At 35.5% G+C, this 18,885-nt stretch overlaps 2 protein-coding genes across 3 annotated transcripts; both read right to left on the bottom strand.

Moving 5' to 3' along the window:
• Positions 1 to 180: 180 nt before the first annotated feature.
• On the bottom strand, positions 181 to 6,127 carry LOC110705605. Of its 2 annotated transcripts, none has more exons than XM_021883505.1 (13): positions 5,530 to 6,127; positions 4,082 to 4,167; positions 3,887 to 3,967; positions 3,155 to 3,286; positions 2,980 to 3,066; positions 2,807 to 2,863; positions 2,472 to 2,565; positions 2,319 to 2,389; positions 2,173 to 2,242; positions 2,021 to 2,073; positions 1,715 to 1,808; positions 946 to 1,043; positions 181 to 602 (listed from the first exon to the last, which is right to left on the bottom strand). In XM_021883505.1, exons 1-13 carry the CDS (start codon positions 5,810 to 5,812, stop codon positions 519 to 521), a joined length of 1,290 nt encoding a protein of 429 aa, XP_021739197.1. In that variant the 5' UTR covers positions 5,813 to 6,127; the 3' UTR covers positions 181 to 518. The 2 variants fall into 2 exon arrangements, with proteins under 2 accessions (XP_021739197.1, XP_021739198.1); XM_021883506.1 differs by having other exon boundaries at positions 2,807 to 2,860; positions 5,530 to 6,125.
• A 335-nt stretch (positions 6,128 to 6,462) lies between these two features.
• Positions 6,463 to 17,834, bottom strand: LOC110705604 (protein tesmin/TSO1-like CXC 5). Its single transcript, XM_021883504.1, has 8 exons — positions 17,289 to 17,834; positions 16,020 to 16,130; positions 9,984 to 10,161; positions 9,219 to 9,578; positions 8,767 to 8,861; positions 8,554 to 8,648; positions 7,253 to 7,669; positions 6,463 to 7,055 (listed from the first exon to the last, which is right to left on the bottom strand). Exons 1-8 carry the CDS (start codon positions 17,510 to 17,512, stop codon positions 6,811 to 6,813), a joined length of 1,725 nt encoding a protein of 574 aa, XP_021739196.1. The 5' UTR covers positions 17,513 to 17,834; the 3' UTR covers positions 6,463 to 6,810.
• Between the last annotated feature and the right edge of the window lie 1,051 nt (positions 17,835 to 18,885).

The raw sequence follows: 18,885 nt of genomic DNA, 5'->3' as shown, positions 1-18,885 counted from the left end.
CCATTTCCAAGTTTTCATTAACTAGATCAAGTTTTTCTTCATCAATGGCTTGGATGTTTTGTCCTAGTATTTGAGACATACAACAGGTGCTACTTAGAGAGTCCTCTGAAGAGAATTTGTGGTCCTCTGAAAAAAAAAAAAATCTAATAGGAACATAAAACTTAGATTACACTGCTAATATAGTAGAACTAGACCAGAGATGATCCACTGGTTTATTTATTAATGAAATTAATCTTACAAATAAAGTTCTCTATATTCCAGTGTACCAAAATTATAACTAAAATGAAAAGGAAAGAACATAAGAAGTAAAACCAAAGAAATGGAACCTTAAGGACATAATAATACACCTGACAGCAATGATAATACAGTTCACTTGGCACATCATCAATGAGAAATACACAGCTTTAAGATGCAGATTTAGCTGCTTCATTATTTGAGGAAGCATCATGTATGAATTCAATTTATTTATTCGGTTGAATTTAAGCAATTCAGAATCATCATACACCTTCATGCTTGCTCTACAGAAATCTGTCAAACCAGTCACTAGCTTCTTTGACCATGGCCGGTGTTATTTGGTGTCCTATTCCAGGTTCTGCTATGAGCTGAAAGTAGATACACGGCATACACCATCAGAGATATCAATGTCTATTGTTTAAAACTCAAATGAGCTAAAGAGAAGAAGATGATAGCTTATTTTACTTGTGACATAGAAGTGCCATCTCCATGCATTTCTTGAGATAAAATTGAGTCATTATTGAAGGTAGATTTTTTTAATTGAGATGAGTAGCAAAGGAAAGAACCACAGGAAGTACGATCTTCCTTGGGGAATAAAAATGATAAAAACTTCGTATTAATTATTTCAAGGTAATTATTTTAACAATTTTGCTTCCAAGAATCATGCAAAAGAAACCATGCCGATATTCTTATCATGATTCTATTAATTACCTTGAAATAATTACTGTGATGATATGCTTTATATGTCATCTCTGCTCTTGATACAGGTATATCTAGACCGGCAAGGGGACATCGAGGATCATCAGCACCTGTATATTTGACAGAGAGATTCAGTCCAGTGTAATATCAAAACAAATTTGGTAAAAAAAAACCTGGTTTTGGCCACCTCAGAGAGAAGTAGAAATGTCAACAAAAAAAAAAGACAGAGACCTCACTTGCTGACTAAAAGAAGCCATTAAGACTAGAAGCCAAGGAACATATATACACATCACAAGATAGATACATTATGCAGCAGAGTATTACAAATCTTCAGGACTCAAATAATTAAAAAGAACAAACAGAAGAGTATTTTGAGCTCTCAGACTGCCAGAAGATGCAAGAAAGACAAATTTTGGGGTAAATAAACATATAAACTTGTGAATTGTCAAAAAAATGTCACATGTACTGAGCATAAATACCATGCTCGTAATTGTACACTTGTTGAATAAACATCCACGCTTTTAGAAAAGGTTGCACAAGAAATGATCTTGCTCTAATTTACTAGTGGATAGCCATGTTTCTCTAAGCCCACATAAAGACAGTATTTGTCAGTATTAAAGCTGCTCTTCTAAAATACAATAGGGAAACACTACACAGATAATTTATTTTACAATAAATGAATTAAATTCTGCTGATGCAAATCTAATCATCAGTAAATTTAGTAGTAGGAGCTTTACTGTCAATTCAAAGTCTTAACATGTCTGAAGTTAAAAAGTCATACCATTCAAAATTGCCAGAGGACGAGGAGCTATTGCCGGGATTGTGTAAGGTGCATCAAACTTTGAAGCCAGACCAGGAGCAATCCTGTCCCAAACCTGGTTTAAACAGGTCCACAGTATGGGTTAACAACATTACAACAGTGCAATATATTTGCTGAATTATAGATAAATTCTGAAGTATGTATACGTTGTGAATGTGTTCCTCTTCTTTGAAAATTTTAACCAGGACCCTTATAGAACAAGGGAAATACAGAGAACGACAACATCAATCACATGCAACAAGTAGATGAATAAAATCAGCAACGGACCTTCTCTACGACTTCTTTGTCTATAACACTCTTGCCCAAATCAACACGGGCTTCTGCAAATGCAAAGTTTGGAAAAAAAAAAAAAATCAGATAAGTTATCATCCCAAGAACAGTTAATGTGAAATGTTGCTTTTGCTTCTTTCACTGTTCACCTTCAAAAACAGACTTGATACTGTCTACACGAGCCTGCCATTTGTCATTGTCTATGGCCCACCGAAACCCCTACAAACAACATCATTTGGTTAGTCAGCTTTGTGGAATATCAGAAACAAAAACATGTAGCTTTCACTAACTGCACCTGAACTCCAATGATAGGTGCAACCACAGCATAGCGTGTGTCAGCAAAGGCAGCATACCACGCATGCATTCCTGAATAGCATGATGAACTGTGAGCTACATTAAAATCAAAGAGAATATCATAGTTTAGATAAGGTGAACTGCTCTAACAAACCTCCAAGTGACTCGCCAGTGATTCCAATCCTTGCATGATCAATATCATCCCTATGATGAGTAAGATAATCAGCCAACTTTATCAGATCCCATACCTGCAGTATATCTACACTCTTAAACTTGGAACAAACTCGAATATTTTTCTTTTTCATTTCAACCCTCTTCCTCCCAAAAGACAAAAACTCAAAGAAAAAATAGAAGGTAATTGCAGCTCATAGTTACAACAAAATACCAATTTAATAAGTGTTGTTTCTTCCTTCTACAAGATGAGAAGTCTAATATAGGTCCTCACTGTCCTCTTTTCTTTTAGGAGAAGATAGGAAGGGAAGACTTTACCGTATCGAATATAAATGGCATAGTGTCACCGTTTTTCCATGATGATACAAGTGCCTGCTATTCATTAACCAAATAACATGCTTATAAATTAGCTAAGGCTTTTGTAATCAAAAGGTTCAAAAGCCTCGAGCACAATAGAAAGACCAACTAAAGAGGCATGGTACAGAATATACTTCACTATAGGTTGTTGGACTATTAGCACGTTCACCATGATAACGGGAATCAATGGCAACAGCAACATAGCCGCGTGAGGCGTAAGCCTGGAACATATGAGAACAGATATAAGGTATGCGCTAAAAAATGTTAGATTAATTAAAGCAAAATGCACCAGTTAATATCAGTAGCCACCTCAAGCAAAGGTCGAACCCATTCTTTGCACTTATTCGTGCTGTGCAGGATAACAACAGCTGGTCTCTTTGGCAGATAACTAGTTCGCCTCATGCTCAGAATCAAAATTGGTAAACATCCTTGCGCAGAGGCCTATGCAAGATCATGAAACATTAAGTCAGTCCGAATGTGTAACAAAATTGGCAGACTGCCAGTTAATGCCTTTAAAATAAATGGATACCCCAGAAACTGCCAAAGTAAGCAGCAATTATGAGTTTACGACACAGATGAAGTTTGTCAACACAGCCATCTCATCTTATCTCAATAAAGAGATACAGGATTTTCAATCAAATTGCTGCAAAGACAATCTGATCAGATTAAGCATATTCTGGCAATGAATCTACAAGGCAACTTATAACTCAGGCACGTGAATGTCAGACCATATGTTACTCCCCTCCATCCCAATATACTCTTTACACTTCCTTATACTTAACATTTTCATATTTGTTTCAAATGTAGATGCAACAAGGGTCTTCTCCATACCCAGTAGGCGCTAAATTTTTCCACTTGGAAGGAGCCAAGGAGGAGTGTATGAGATTTGAACCCATGACCCTTTTCACATTGGCTCTCGATACCATACCAAAGGATTAACGCTTAAACTTAAACGGATGGATGAAGCCCAAGATTGGCTTTAATACTCTATCACTAAGAATATGCAATGAATGTGTTTGGCATTGTGCTTAGAGTCAATACCTCGGTGTGTAAGTATATATTTTCTTCAACAAGGAGATCCTTAAGATTGTCAATATCTGCTTTAGGACAAGATTTCATAGCCTGGCAGGAATACGAGGAATAAATTAAGTAATAGGAATGTACAAGACAAAGCAAATAAGATAAGCAGATATAAATCATTTCCAAGTTGAAAAGGAGATGAAAATGAGTAATAACCTCCTGGAAACTTGGAGGTGGTGGTGACGGACTCCCTTGATACATTGGATCCGTTACAGGCTTTGCAGGTTCGACTCTCAAAGGAACTACAAGAGATGGGAAAACACAAATCAATCTTGCAGCCAAAGTACATATTTGTCCAAAAAAGGTTGCATATTGTCTCAAGTCATTGCATATAGAGATTAAGGGCCTAGGCTGCACCCGTCATCATCAACAGAGAGAGTCTACTTAACAAAGCCAAATGAGATTCCACATCAAATCATATGGTAATAAAGGGAGTATAACAGGATAAACCAATCAAGTGTAATCATCTCTATCTTCTTTTCTACATGTCGGACACTCACATAGTCACATGTGTTGTTAAGAGATAAGAGTAATACAAACTTCAACGATTAACGTACATCATTTTATTTGTAGTAGTTGTTCCCACTAACCTTCTTCTTCTCAACCATTCCAATTAGGTACACAATAGAAAATCATGCATAAATTGAAACCATCTTATGAAATGGCAGCTCTTTCCTGACTATTTATTCTAGCCCGCAACAACATCAATATAACAAAAACTTTATGGAGTATCATCCAAGATGATCAATCTTATTAGAAACATGTAGGGTGAGCACTGAGCAGTCTGAGCACACATCAAATATCCGAAATTCAAAAAAAAAAAAAAAAAAAAAAAAAAAAAATAATAATTACAGGGAGTAAAATATATCAAGTTGATAAGATTAAGGCAATTCAAGGGAACTATATAATAATCATCCTTACGGCTAGTCAGCTACAACCAATCGTTACAACGTCTTTATAAAAAAAAATGTATTTTTCAGCGATGTGTGCGAGTGATGTATTAATCTTTGCAATGGATGTAGCTTTGATGAAAGAAACCTTTATTTGATTCTATCAAAGTAATTTGTTAATTACTTAATTTAGATTTTATTTGTAGAAAAAAAAAAAAGCAGTTAAAGCCCTTAAAGGGAGTAAAATCCAAAACTTTGTCCTTAAAAGATGGTAAATTTATTTTTAGTTTTTTTTTATTAAAAAGATCTTAATTTTATTTTTATTACACCAATCAAGTTAACTTTATAAACTAGTTCACCATACCTTCCATTAAATATTGTTAGTTTTCAAAACTAACAACAAATAACAGCATTATTGTTATACTATTCATGTGTTTAAAATTAATCAATCTCGAAAATTATCATATACTTCCTCAATTCAATCTTAAACAAACACCAAATTTCTACTTCTCATCAACTATCTACATTAATACATTGTCATCAAGCATACATCTAATTCAATCCTCACAAAAAATCAAAAAATCAAACATTCTAATCATCAATAAGTAAACTTCTACAACATTTCATTATTCAAAAATTATAAAATCAAAGACCTTAAAAATTCCCAAAAATCATAAAAATTAAAAATTAGACATGAAATTATATGAAACATACCTTCAATTCGTCGGCTGCGAAGAAGTTGATAGAATTCGGCGCGTAAAATGGCAGGATTAGCAGCAATTTCTTCCATTTTGTTCTTGGTGTTCTGATTTTTCGAGTGTTCTGTGAAATGAGTTGACTCAACTCGGTATTTATGGGAGGAATATGGAGAACAAGTATGGTAGGAGAGAAACGAGAATATTGGCGGGTGAGTTGGCACGTTTTTACAGCACGTTTGGCGTAGATGTAGCTGAGGCAGAGCTCGCACATGTGATAATGGAGATAAATACCAAGCCATTTTATAGCAAGGAATACTTTTTTTTTTAATTATTTTTCTCAACAAGTCAACAAAATATAAAGGTTTTCACTTTGTTTATTTTTTTAATACGGAGTATTTTTTATTGGTTTATTACACCTGTAATTTTTTTCCTTTTAGCTATATTTGTAAACTAATAATTATCAAATGGGAAGTTCGTATTAACATGCACTTTTGAATTATTTTGTAAACAATGAAAGAAAAGATATTTTTCAAATGTAAAAATAAGGTGAAGTGAACGGGACCTTATTAGACACATTATTATGGAGAGAGGAGAGGAGAGGAACTTTCCCAAAAAAGGAAAAAAACAATCAAAGTTAAATAAAAAAAAAACAATCAAAGATGGAATTTGCAGCAAATAAACATAAAACCTAATGCTAATAGTCAATAAGTCAGCATAAACAATTGTTGCCTTGTTGGTAAACCATAATGCATTTCTTAATATAGCCTCAACCTTAGTCTTTTTTTAAAATAAAATGATACTCCGTAAGATGTAGTAGTGGCTAATTGGCCATGTGCTTATGTGCATGGAGGCACCGAACTTGTTAATACGGAGTATCAGACTTGAAGAGTTTAGCCTTTGCTTTGTACAGTTTTGTACTCGTATTTCATATTCATGAAACCACATGATCTCAGATAAACTACGTTTAAAATATAAAACTGTAATCATTGATTATACAAAGTATATAATTGTTTCACCTTTTACAAAATTTTCTTAAACTACGTACTTATAGGAATTAAGTACTTCATAGAGAAAGTAACATTACTGAACATGTTACGGATCTATCATAACTTCACAGAGCGTGTAAGCGTGATATAAGTGGGATCAGTGGAACTGATTTTTATTACCATTAATCAACAGTTATTAACAGAAGACACTCTTAAGTCTGAACTAACCGTCAGTTGCTTAGCCATCGATCTGGAAAATATTGTGGAGACTCTGGACTCTATATTGCTGATTGCATTTAGGCCTAGAAGTATTATACAGTTTTCTCTGTCTTGGGTTTTAACATGCCATTTTCGTTAGGAAGTCCCATATGCTGGGCAAAAGCATTGGTGGAACCAAAAACCACTCCGCCTGTTCTTGTGGCTGGTGTATGGTTAGCCATCGAAGCAAATGGCTTTAAGATGCCATTACTGAGATGCCCGTTATAGAAAGCGTCAGTCTTTACTGATGGTCCTTGAATACCTGCTTCATTTCTCGCTTGGGAAGAACACATTGTTTCTGCAGATAAAAAAAAAAGCAGGTCAGAGGAAAATAGGAGTAAGTTTTTTTCCAACTAGCTAATAAGAAATGCATGTATTCTAAAATAAGATAATCATCTCATTTCATTTTACATAATGAAATAAAACCTAGCATATCTATTATAGTCAGAAAGCTAGTCAAGTTCACAGAAACTAAGTAAAAATGAGAAAGGTTACCTTTAATGCTACCACAAGTTATCAGTCGGTTGAGAAAATCACGGAAGTTGGTCAATACCGCCCTCTCTTGTTTCACAAAACAATCTGTGACTTTTGGCTCACTGGATGTCTCAGGAGCCGTGTTTTGGTTATTGACTGTTGGTCCTCTTGAACTCTCTTCCATCAGTACACTTTCCTGTTCATAGCACATCAGTGCCATTGTTCCGGGAGATGCTGGCCTTCCATGAAGTGCATCACTTTCATCCAACCCAGAACTCTCTGGACGAATCCTAACAGCTTGCTCATCAGTTGAATGATTCTGCAGAGCTCCTTTTTCCATATTATACTCTTTCTGATCATTCACCTTCGCTTTTGTTTCAAAACTGCCACGAGACCTGGATTCATCCTTCTCTTGATTATCTATATTGCTGCTTTTATCTGAATTTGTTTAAGATTCAATATATGATAGATTAGTGAAAGCAAAGAAAGAATAACTGGTGTTACTCAAATCTTGTGACTAAGCCAAAACAGTTCAATTCTATGAAACAAATTCAAATAACACCTTCAATCGCAGATGCAAAGAGACTACTGAAGTCTGCAGCTAAGGGTTGAAGTTAACATTTTTTACTAATAGATTGTAACCAAAGAGCACGAACTGGAGTGAAAGAGGAAACGTGCTTTGAGATTTCAGCAAAGATTTTCAAACCTCCATTTGTCTTTGATTACAAAAATTTGAACTATCAACTCTTAACTAACAATTTTAGTTAGCAGAATTCTTATAGCACAGCAGTAAAATTGCAAAGAGCAAACACAATTAACATTTCTCTGAAAGCTAATACATCAATAGATGAGTATCACAGCCTGCACAGGTGCTTATTAGCTAAATCTTCAGCCCAAATATTTTTCCTTTCATCTGCATAACAAATGGCTACTTGCCACTTTATCAGACAAGGAAATTAGGAAAGAATCTTCAAATCTTAAAATTTTCAACAAATCTTACAACATCACTGTATGAAGTCTAATAAACACAGAAACCACCTATTTGAAACTAAATCAAGATAATGGATAACCCAACGAAATTCTTCCCGTATTTTATGTTTAGGGTGGTCCAAACAGGTGGGTAATATTTTTACTTGCACTCAATGGAAAATGAACATATTCAGAGTCTAGAAGCAATTCAATCTCCAAATCAACAATACAATTGCATTGCTTTTCAAATTACGATACCAAAATCATAACTCATAATTATAAAGGAAATTTTAGTGATGCAAATCATACAATGTCAAATGTACTAATAAACAATAGTTGTGCTTGAGATATACCTACAAAAGGCTTTGCTGCCTCCTTTGAGACTATCACCAAAAGAGAACAAAGTTCTTTCACGTCCTGCGGTTGAATGACACCAGCTAGTGGAGACCTTAAAACACACAAAAGCAGAAATGAGCAACCTGTAGTTCTTCAAATAGAAGGCTGTAAATTGCACAAAGTGACAATGCAAAGGGCATTGCTGCAACAGCGCACTGCATCAGGAATACCTATATGTGATTTTTGAAGCAGCTTGGGAACTGGTCCCACGAGTAGCAGGTGGTTCTGATGGATGAGTTGGAGGGGCAGATTTTACATGATTCCCCTGAAAGAAAGAGGAGAAAGTACATGTCAACCACAAAGACAGGTAAGAAAAATTACAGGATATATCTAAAAGAAAGGAAACCTGATGCCTAATCTGTGATTTAAATGCATGTAAATTGCGTCTGTTTAGGTCAAGAAAATGACATGGTTAAACATACTAATGTTGAGACAGTCAATCTTATGCATAAAATCAAATTTCTGATTGTATTAACTATAAATGAGTCATTTAGAGAGCATAAGCAAAAGAATGGCAGTTAATCCCTCAATTTAAACTGCATATTTTTCCCTGTACATTACAAAACTAGCAGGTGAAATTAGTAGACCAACTACATTAGCGTGGTGACAATGATAAGGATACCTGCATGTAATGTGTATTACGATAAAAAGGCTGATTATTATACATGCCAATGAAGAGTTCCTGACTTCTCCTCTTTCTTGATCCTGGAGAATTACCATAGCCAGATGGCCCAGAGGACCCAATTGCACCATTGATTGCTGCATTTGCTGCTTGATATATCATGGTATTGTAGTTGCTACCATGGAAGAGAGCTCTTCTCTCTTCACTTCCCTCAAAATTCTTGCAATCAATGCATTTACAATTGTCGGAACAAAGAATATTTGCTTGGAAGCACTCACAGTACTTCTTGAGGCACCCTGATTTTTTACAATTGCACCCCTTATTATGTTTTCCCACCAGTTGTGCTGGCCCTGTTTCTGGCTGCATTCCAATAGAAAACTTGAGTGATAAGTTATCTTTCAATATGTCAATATAAAAGTGCAAAAGGACAAAACCAATAGTTAGATTTAGTATATCACAAATTTAAAATAGAGACTGCCTTTCTAATAAGCAAATAATTGTAACCAATAATTCATGACAGCACACCTGAGCAGCAGATACGAAAATGTTGCATAATATCTAACCAATGATGATAACCGCAAGGATTACAAATTTACCAGAACAATCTTTGAACTAATACCAGTAGAGGTTCATACAATAATTTATCCACAACATTACTTTTATATACTTAATATCCATCAAAACCTCACTCAAGAAAATTCTTATCATCCCCCTTGAGACACAGAAAACACAATACAACCAGAATTAATTAATCCAACAGCACACCTTATTCATTCGGGATCCATGTGGACTACTTGCAATCTTAGGTCTGAATGCATTAGGATTGCGCTCCAGGGTTGCTCCAATTGCTTCTTGCCTTGCTGATTCATGATCCACATTATTGTGACAATTTACGCAATTGCATCCATCACAATAGATCCCAGAGGCAAAGCATTCACAGTACCTGAACACACATTTTAGTATGTGATAGACTTACATAGTGCCACAAAAATATACATGCTACACCAACAAGGCCACTCATCAGAATTCATAATACAACATCAAAATACTGTAAGTTATACAGTCTATGAAGTAATAGACATGATTCATAAACCACAACTAATTTCATCTTGGCAGTACGCAGTGAACAGACCATACAAAGAGGGCCTTACACCTTCTGGTACACCCTTTATCAAGTTCCGGCAAAAGTTTCATGACTTGTAAAGGTGTATCTACAAATATCACTCTCAAAAAAGCCAGACATCATTGGTGACAAATAGAGTTACAGCCATTTCCGAAAATCTGCGTCTTCTGGTAGAGTACTCGGTACTCACCCAAGACTCTGATAGATCCTAAATGACATTGTTTCTCAAGATATCCCATTGCTTACCGAGTTAAAACAAGTGCAAGAGACATGCTTGAATTGCTAGCTCAGTAGTAGGCATGTCCAATAAGGTACCCCAAAATCTCTGGCCCTCTTGTTTTTGACTGGACTATTATTTATGCTCCTGTAAAGCATAAGCCATTCTGCTTGTATGGAGCCCTGCCAGAACACAGAACTACTGCCAGACAGGGGCTTTCCTTGCTCTTGCTTGGGAGCATACCATGTCTCTCTGCCAACAAAGTCAACCACTAGATGCCACTTAGCCGCCAACTTATAGGAGAAATCTTGTTAGGATAACTTTGCTAAGGGGAATCACACTCATCAATATAGGAAAATGCTAGGGACACTTAAAAGGAAGATTAAACAGCTTCACACCCAACCCTCAATGCATAATCATCCATGCCACGAACTCAACATCACAATTCATATCCAACTAACTCATGTTGGCCGAGCACCTTGAGAGTTAAGTATCCATGTAATTACCTCGAGTATTTTAGATTAAATACAAGGCAGCACATTCACTGTGGTCAAAATGGTAGAAGTCTCACATTGCTTGATTTTCCAGCTCTAACCTTATGCCTCTTCATTCTGGGGTGTAAACTCTACAAATTCGTTATAAGGAAGAAAAAAATAAGTGTACACCTCTCCACCTTGCATGATTGCATGCATGTAACTGTCAATAATGTAAACAATGTGAGCTTCCTACCAAGGGGTGAAAGGGATAGGCATTATGGTGCCTATAGTGAGATAGAACTCATGGAGACCAATTCAACTTCTATGTTAACTCCAAAATATATAGAATCTTTGTCTCCAAATAAAGGCTCCCCCAAACTTATCCAATCACTTAAAGGAGTCCAATAGAACTGCATGAACTAGTCATCAGACATCAAAGCGCAATGTACAAAAAAGTCCAAGCTGCACCAAGGCGATAAGGATATCGCTACCATAGTACGCCTTGGTTCACCCCATTATCAAAGTGAGGCACACGTAATATTTTTTAAAAATTAATATAAATAAATAATTTTAAAAAAAATAATAAAAAAAAACACACTCTGGTAGAGGCAGACTTGATAAAAAGTAGAAAGAAACGTTTTGAGCCTCACCAAAATAGCCTAGCCAACACCTTAAAAGACATGTAGGCCTGTCACCTTGCACCTCACTTTCTAGGCATGCCTTTTAATACATTGTCAAAGACAATCCTCAGAATGATGTTACAATGCGCACTTATGAAACTTGTATTTTCACATATATATCTTGTCATAGGCCTTCATATCATGCCAATTAACAAGTAGACAGCGTCATCAAAACATATAATTAATCCGATTAGCATGAAGATAAAGCTCTTGTCTATTGTTTCAATTGGCTTCATTAACACAACACGTCCTCATTCAAGAGGTCTTAATACAAGCATGGGTTCTTACTTTGTGTGGGAACAAAAAAACATTACACAAATTGCAATGCCTAACCTCTTCATATGTTTGTTGCTCAGAGCATGTGTAGCTGCTATCTTCTTGCTTACAATACCCCATCATTCATAATTTTTAAGATGGTCAATTAGCCACTTAGCAATCAAACTCCTTCATGTGAAGGACTTCAAAAGCTCGTATAGCTTTGAGTGAAAAGCATCAAAACTTATACAAAAACCCTTCACTACATGAGGCCTCTCCCATACTCATTATCCACAATGCCAAAGTAGATCTGTGCTACAATTGTATATCAAATGTACACTTTCCATATTGCACTTCCATGACAAATTCTATGTCTACATGCCTTTCATTATTACCTTTCCAGAATTTTGTTTTTCTCCCAGATTTAACCTCAATCATTAAAAAAAAAAAAAAAAAAAAAAGTCAAAATTACCATGCACAAACTAGTCATATCCAAGTATTCTTCCCATCTAGATACCAATCTCTTTGGCCCAATTGGGTCGGTCACTATACTGTAAAATGTCGTTGCGATCACTATAAGAGTATAAGCCTGTTGATAAGGCTTTGATTTCACAGAATACTCTGATAAGACCATTAATGCAAGTATGACTTCAAAGATACTCATCCTTTTACTGTTTAACAACTCACCAACTTAAGGGCTCCCTCATGGTCAAATAACTCTACATGAGGCAACCTTTTTTGAAGGTTTGGACTAGCACACCCTTATAAGGAGAGATGTGTAGGGATTAGAAGGGGTCACTAAGACACCCACTATGTCACACCCAAGACAATCAACTCAAACTCAATCCAATCAAGCCAATTTCCCACACAACCAAAACAACAATAGGGCGGTAGCAAAATGATAATAACACCAACAATTACGGAAGAAACAACAATCATCAACACACCAAGATTATACGTGCAAAACCCCTTTAACGTGAAAGATAAAAACCACGGGACTGTTTAAGGAATCCACCCTAGCTTCTCTTATTGATAATTAAGGGTAAGATAAACCTTAATCTGTCTACACAAGGTTTAACAACTCACCAACAACAACAAACAATAAGAGATCGAAATTAGAGAGCAAAAGAGTATAATTCACCCAAAAGACAGCAATTTTGTCCGAAGACGATTCTCACCAAAACGACGATCCAACTGTCCAGAATAAAGCCCTTGATGTCAGGAGTAAGCTATCAAAATTTTAGCACGATCCAACAGTAAAAATCCGGCAACAACTAGTTTTGTAGAGGCTGCCAGAAAAATCTGAAGTTAGAAGCTCTTGTAAAAGAACCCTAACTCTCTTTCTATTTTGTATTTGTGATATGCTCAGCTACTTGCCGCTCACTTAGGCACTTGTTAGCCACAAGATATCCCATCTAAAGCTTCTAAGAGAAACCACAATAGTCACATGTCAAATATGGACCAAAAGTAAGACTTGTCCAAGTCATTTGACATGCAAGACTTGGGTCGTGCAGAGCAAATCTAAGGCATGGAGATTTCTCGTGACAGGAAGGCCGGAAGGATGTGGCTTTCACAAGAAAAGTATATTGAATGGGTGCTTGAAAGGTTTAATATGAAGCATGTCAAGCCTGGCGGTACACCACTAGCAACACATTTCAAGCAACGGTGTGTACAAGACCAGATATTGCTCATATTGTCAGTTTAGTGAGAAGGTCAGAAGGTACTTATCCAATCCGGGTAAGGCTCATTGAGAAGCAGTTAAGTAGATCTAAAGATACTTGCGTGGTACCTCCAAACTTTGCTTGTGTTATGGAGATGGTAAACCTAGATCTTGATAACAGAAAATCTACCTAAAGGTTATGTGTTTACATTTTCAGGATTGCCATCTCATGGCAATCCAAGCTACAAAAATGTGTAGCATTGTAAACAATTGAAGCAAAGTACATTCAGTTGTGGAAGCGAGCAAAGAGATGTTATGGCTCAAAAGTTTCCTTCGAGAGCTGGGTTTGAAGCAAGGTGAATATCTAGTGTTTTGTGATAGTCAAAGTGATATGGATTTTTGAGTAAAAATGCAATATACCATGCTCGTACCAAGCATATTGATCTTAGATATCATTGGTTACAAGATGTGATTGAAAAGAAACATTTGAAACTAAAGAAAGTCCACACCGACAAGAATGGTGCAGATATGTTAATAAAAGTGGTTCGAGCAAGCTTTATGTTTGTAGCAAGCTTGTGGAAATGAGCTTCAAGTGATTATTGAAGCATGTTGGTCTTCCTCGTGTTAGGTTAGAGGAGGAGATTTGTTGTGGTTCCAGCCAATTTGCAATATCCATATATTGTTTTTTAGACTCGTATATTATGGGCTCTTTTCATGGACTTGTTAAGTCTTAATTTTTGCCCATATTTGGCATGACTATTGTGGTTTCTCTTAGAAGCTTTAAATGGGATATCTCGTGGCTAACAAGTGCCTAAATATGCAGCAGTGGGCATATCACACACACAAAATAGAGAGAGAGTGAGGGTTCTTGTGAAGAACATCCAACTTCGGATTTTTCTGACAGCCTTTACAAAACTGGCCATTGTCGGAGTTTTTACCATTGGATCATGCTCAAGACAGCTTACTCCTGACATCAAGGCTTCATTTTGGACAGTTAGAACGTCGTTTTGAGCTATGGTGAACTGTTGTCTTTTGGGTGAATTCTACTCTTCGGCTCAAATTTCAATCTCTTATTATTTGTTGTTGTTAGTAGGTTGTTAAACCTTGTGTAGACTGATTTGGGTTTATTTTACCCTCAATTATCAATAAGATAAGCTAAGGTGGACTCCTTAAACGATCATGTGGTTTTTATCCTTCACATCAAAGGGGTTTTCCACACATAATCTTTGTGTTGATAATTGTTGTTTCTTCCGATTATTATTGGTTTTATTATCATTTTGCTACTGCTCTATTGCTATTTTGGTTGTGTTACTTTGATTGTATGGAAAATTGGTTTGATTGGATTGAATATGAGTTGATTGTCTTATGTGTGACATAGTGGGTGTCGTAGTGATCCCTTTCCAATCCCTACAAGATGAAAGGTGACTATCTTTTTTTTGGAAGAGAGCCAATTATCTAAGCTTACATAGATTGTCAAATTTCAATTGTGATTGCTTCTACTCTCACGGCAGTTGACACCATTCTCTTGACACCTATGGGCATGCCTATGCTGGCATCATCCATTGTAAACTTGGGATCAACCTTCATAAGGCTTATCTTTCATTAATGGCTCCCTTTTGAGAAAAGATTGCCACATTTCACCTAAAGGATTTAGTGTGCACAAGCACAAACCACAATATTGAAATCATGATAGTCGCACATGACGTGTCAAAGTGCAGGCCTGGACACTTCAAGGATAAGCATGATATAGGTGGGAAGCGTCACAAAGATTCATAGCTAAAAATTATGGCAAAATGAAGCATATATTACCTCAATTTACTTATAAGAATATGAAACAAAAAGGAGGAGAACAAGAACTACCAGGACTTTTATCATTCGCTCCAATGACACATATTTTATACAGGTTCCAAATTAGACTAATTGAAGGAATAATTATTCAGTTGAAGCACTAGGATTTATAAGAGAAAAAATAACAGCGATCAAAATAGATAGCAAAGGCATGTCAAACGGAAGCAGTTTAAAAAACAGTCATTATAAATTTCAGCCTCATTTAGAGAACCCCAAAAAAAGTAATGAAGAGCCTAGTACGCACAGCAAAGTACCACAGGCACCTGTTTCTAAAGTACAGTCATTTTTCAAAAAGATAATTTGAAGCACATGTAAAGGTCTGCAAAAAGAGAGTATGAAGTATGTAGTGAAATCTACAAGGAAATATAGCAGCCTACTCAGAAACATAGGGCTAATTGGTAACGGAAATATTACCAATAGAAAATGAAACTTCTCTCTAATATTAAGAACACAGGTTTGTAATTCCAAGGTTCACAATTGGCAAGAAAGATCATTAAGTTTAGTAAGAGAATGGGTCTAGTGGTCTACTAATAATTACTTACAATTTTAAACACCTAGAATTCTTGCAATTGCATTGCTTTTGCTTCTTCGGAGTGCCATCTTTGACTACAGGAACAGTAGCTTGTGGTTGAGGACTCTGTGTCTCTGGCTTGCTAACAAAGAAGTGGAGAAGACAAATGAGTGAATAGAAACGAGCAAGACAACTGACTGAGCGTAACACATAGTATATACTAAATACAAACTTTGTCATTTCTTATCAATTACAATATTACACACTCGAAAATTATTTCTACAACTGAATGCTCACTTTTCTTTCAACAAAATGAGAAAAACCAATTCAATGAACATTAATTCAGAATAATTAAAAAAAATCATGAACTATATTATAACATTTGAATGATCAACAGCTTACTTCTTAGTAAGACACTAAGATTGCACGCGAATCAATATGTCTTTAACAGCTCATGAACGAGTTTAGGGACTTCAGCATAAATTCAAACAACTGAAGTACTGAACTCAAACAGCTAAAGTATTGAACACAAACAAACATTTGAAACTTATATAATACTCCGTAATAAGCCAAGCTTGACTGCTTGAGCACCATGTTCGCATTGATTGAGTTTCATGGACTAAGGGTCTGTTGTGATTGACTGAACTAAGGTAAACTGAATTGAACTTATTAGAGCTGAGCTGAACTGAACTTATAAGAGCTGAGCTGAACTGAACTTATAAGAGTTGAGCTGAACTTAATATTTTATGAGAGAAGGAAATTAGGAGCAAAACTTAACTTAACTTATTAGAGCTGAGCTGAACTAAACTGAAAATAATCGTATCATAATAAGCCTTAAACATATAAGTAATGTGTGATGTGTTCCTAAAAACCCTCAAATTCATTTACTTAAATCAAACAATCAAGCTCAAAAGTTTTGAACAACTAACTCGAGCTGGACTCAACGCCTCGACCTCAAATTAAATTAGAAGAACAAACATACACACACTTATAGTCTAAAAAATCGTCTCGACTTAGCTCATTTACACCTTTGCTTCTAAACGCATTAAAATTTATTATCACCAATTCCAAATCTCAAATACTTAAATAATCACATAAACAAACAACTCCCGTGCAATAACAACCAATTAATTTCCAAATTAAGAAACATACTCCATACAATTAATACACAACATATAAAACCTAATCCAACAAACTACCAAAAAATTCAAAAATTTAAATATTTCTCCAGAAATTAAACTGAAATTAATGCGATTGAAACCACAACACAAAATCAAGAATTCAAGACACTGAAACTTACACTGTCGCCGCCAATGCCGGCGGCCTAGGTATAGGATGTGCCGCTCGTTGAACAACCTGAACAGGCGATTGATGAACCGGAACCTGTCGAACCGGTGATTTCTGAACTGGAGCAAGTGAATTCGGCGTAAAATCCAATTGCCGAGCTAACTTCTTCGGCGCAAATTCCGATGATGATGAAGACGGTGCCGCCGCCGTTACCGCCGCCGTTTCTCCTCTTTCCATGCCAAATTACCTCCAAATTTCTCAATTTCTAAGCCAAGTTCTTCAAATTAATCCGATTTTAAACCAAAAAGTCTAAAGAAATCAAAGATTTTTCTCTTTCTAATTTAGCGATTGCAAAAAACCTGAAACCTCCAAAAATGGAAGCATCGGAAAAAAAAACTCCGACAAAATCAGCGTTTTCCGACGGAATTACTCGCCGGAGAAGACGGGAAAAGTTGTTAAACGGCGTCGTTTTTATGCCGGTGATGAGAGAGATTGAGGAGAGAGAAAGTGAATTTATAAGTGGGCATGGCATTTCCTCCCTCTCAGAGTGTTATACATCCCTGACCTTTTGAATTTCAATTTCGGTGAATTTGGACGGTTGGATCATCACTTTTAAGATCCAACGGTGTAGCTTGAAAGAATTAGATCTACGGCTTTAAATTATGAAGAATTTTGGAAGGAGAATTCTTGGCCGTTGGATTTGAAAAAAAGGCAGAATTTTTTTTCCGGGAAAATGACGTCATGCTGTTGTATTTTTTATATTTTTGAAAATTTAAAAGGATATTTAATTAAAGAAAAATCATACAAATTTGGCGCTAAATGTGTTAGAGTTATAGTACACGTGGAGGGTGTTGATTAGAGGGAGCAGAATAAATCTTTTGGAAAAGATGATAATTATTTTTTTTTTTTTTGAAACATGGAAAAGATGATAATTATTCTTCTTTATTTTAATTTATGGAAATGAATTTGAATTTTCAAATGGGGTAAACGACGTCGTAGTGATGATGCATGATTTTGAGTTTTTTTTTTTTTTTTTTTTTTTTTGGACTCGTGGGAGTTATAAGTTGTGGGGTCAAAATATTTTGTCGTTGACTGAAAAAGCCAACTAATGTAGTAGTTAGGTTGTACACTTAAATTAGTAAGTAAAGTTGATCGTATTTTTAAATCTATTTAACCCTAATTCTAAATTTAGATTTGGATTTTTTTTTAAAATCTTCAATTAGCTAAAGTTTATTAGCTATTGCATACCCCTAGTTAATACAATCAATAGTCATATTTAACATTACTTTATGGGTGTGATTATTCGAGTTGGTAGGTTGGTTGATTTGGGTTTGATCAGCTACCCATTTTGAATAGTTTCCCGTCAATTAATTTAAATCATATATTAAATAGGGTTAAATCTTAATTTCAAATTTTAGGTTTAGGTCAAGCTAATGAGTTAATGAGGGTTTGTAATTCTTAAACCTTCAACTAAATCTAGAATTAAGCCCTAAATATGATTATAATGAAATTAGGAGGGAAAAATTAAATTACCCCTAGCAAAGATTTAGCCAAAAAATTTTAAAATAAATAAATAAATAAATAAATAAAATAAATAATCGAAGTAGAAG

Source organism: Chenopodium quinoa, unplaced genomic scaffold (genome assembly GCF_001683475.1).
Source record: "Chenopodium quinoa cultivar QQ74 unplaced genomic scaffold, ASM168347v1, whole genome shotgun sequence".
Classification (NCBI taxonomy): domain Eukaryota; kingdom Viridiplantae; phylum Streptophyta; class Magnoliopsida; order Caryophyllales; family Amaranthaceae; genus Chenopodium; species Chenopodium quinoa.
Note: the sequence above shows the minus strand (reverse complement) of the source record. Positions and strands in the feature narration are given on the sequence as shown.

Coding starts and splice junctions, on each gene's coding strand:
- LOC110705605 (XM_021883505.1), bottom strand. CDS start 5,812: ATGGCTTGGTATTTATCTCCATTATCACATGTGCGAGCTCTGCCTCAG. Junction 3,968..4,081: donor CACCTCCAAGTTTCCAGGAG/GTTATTACTCAT, acceptor TATTCCTGCCAG/GCTATGAAATCTTGTCCTAA. Junction 3,287..3,886: donor ATATATACTTACACACCGAG/GTATTGACTCTA, acceptor GATCTTGCATAG/GCCTCTGCGCAAGGATGTTT.
- LOC110705604 (XM_021883504.1), bottom strand. CDS start 17,512: ATGGAAAGAGGAGAAACGGCGGCGGTAACGGCGGCGGCACCGTCTTCA. Junction 8,862..9,218: donor GTAATACACATTACATGCAG/GTATCCTTATCA, acceptor TCTTTCTTTCAG/GGGAATCATGTAAAATCTGC. Junction 7,670..8,553: donor GGCAGCAAAGCCTTTTGTAG/GTATATCTCAAG, acceptor AAACAAATTCAG/ATAAAAGCAGCAATATAGAT.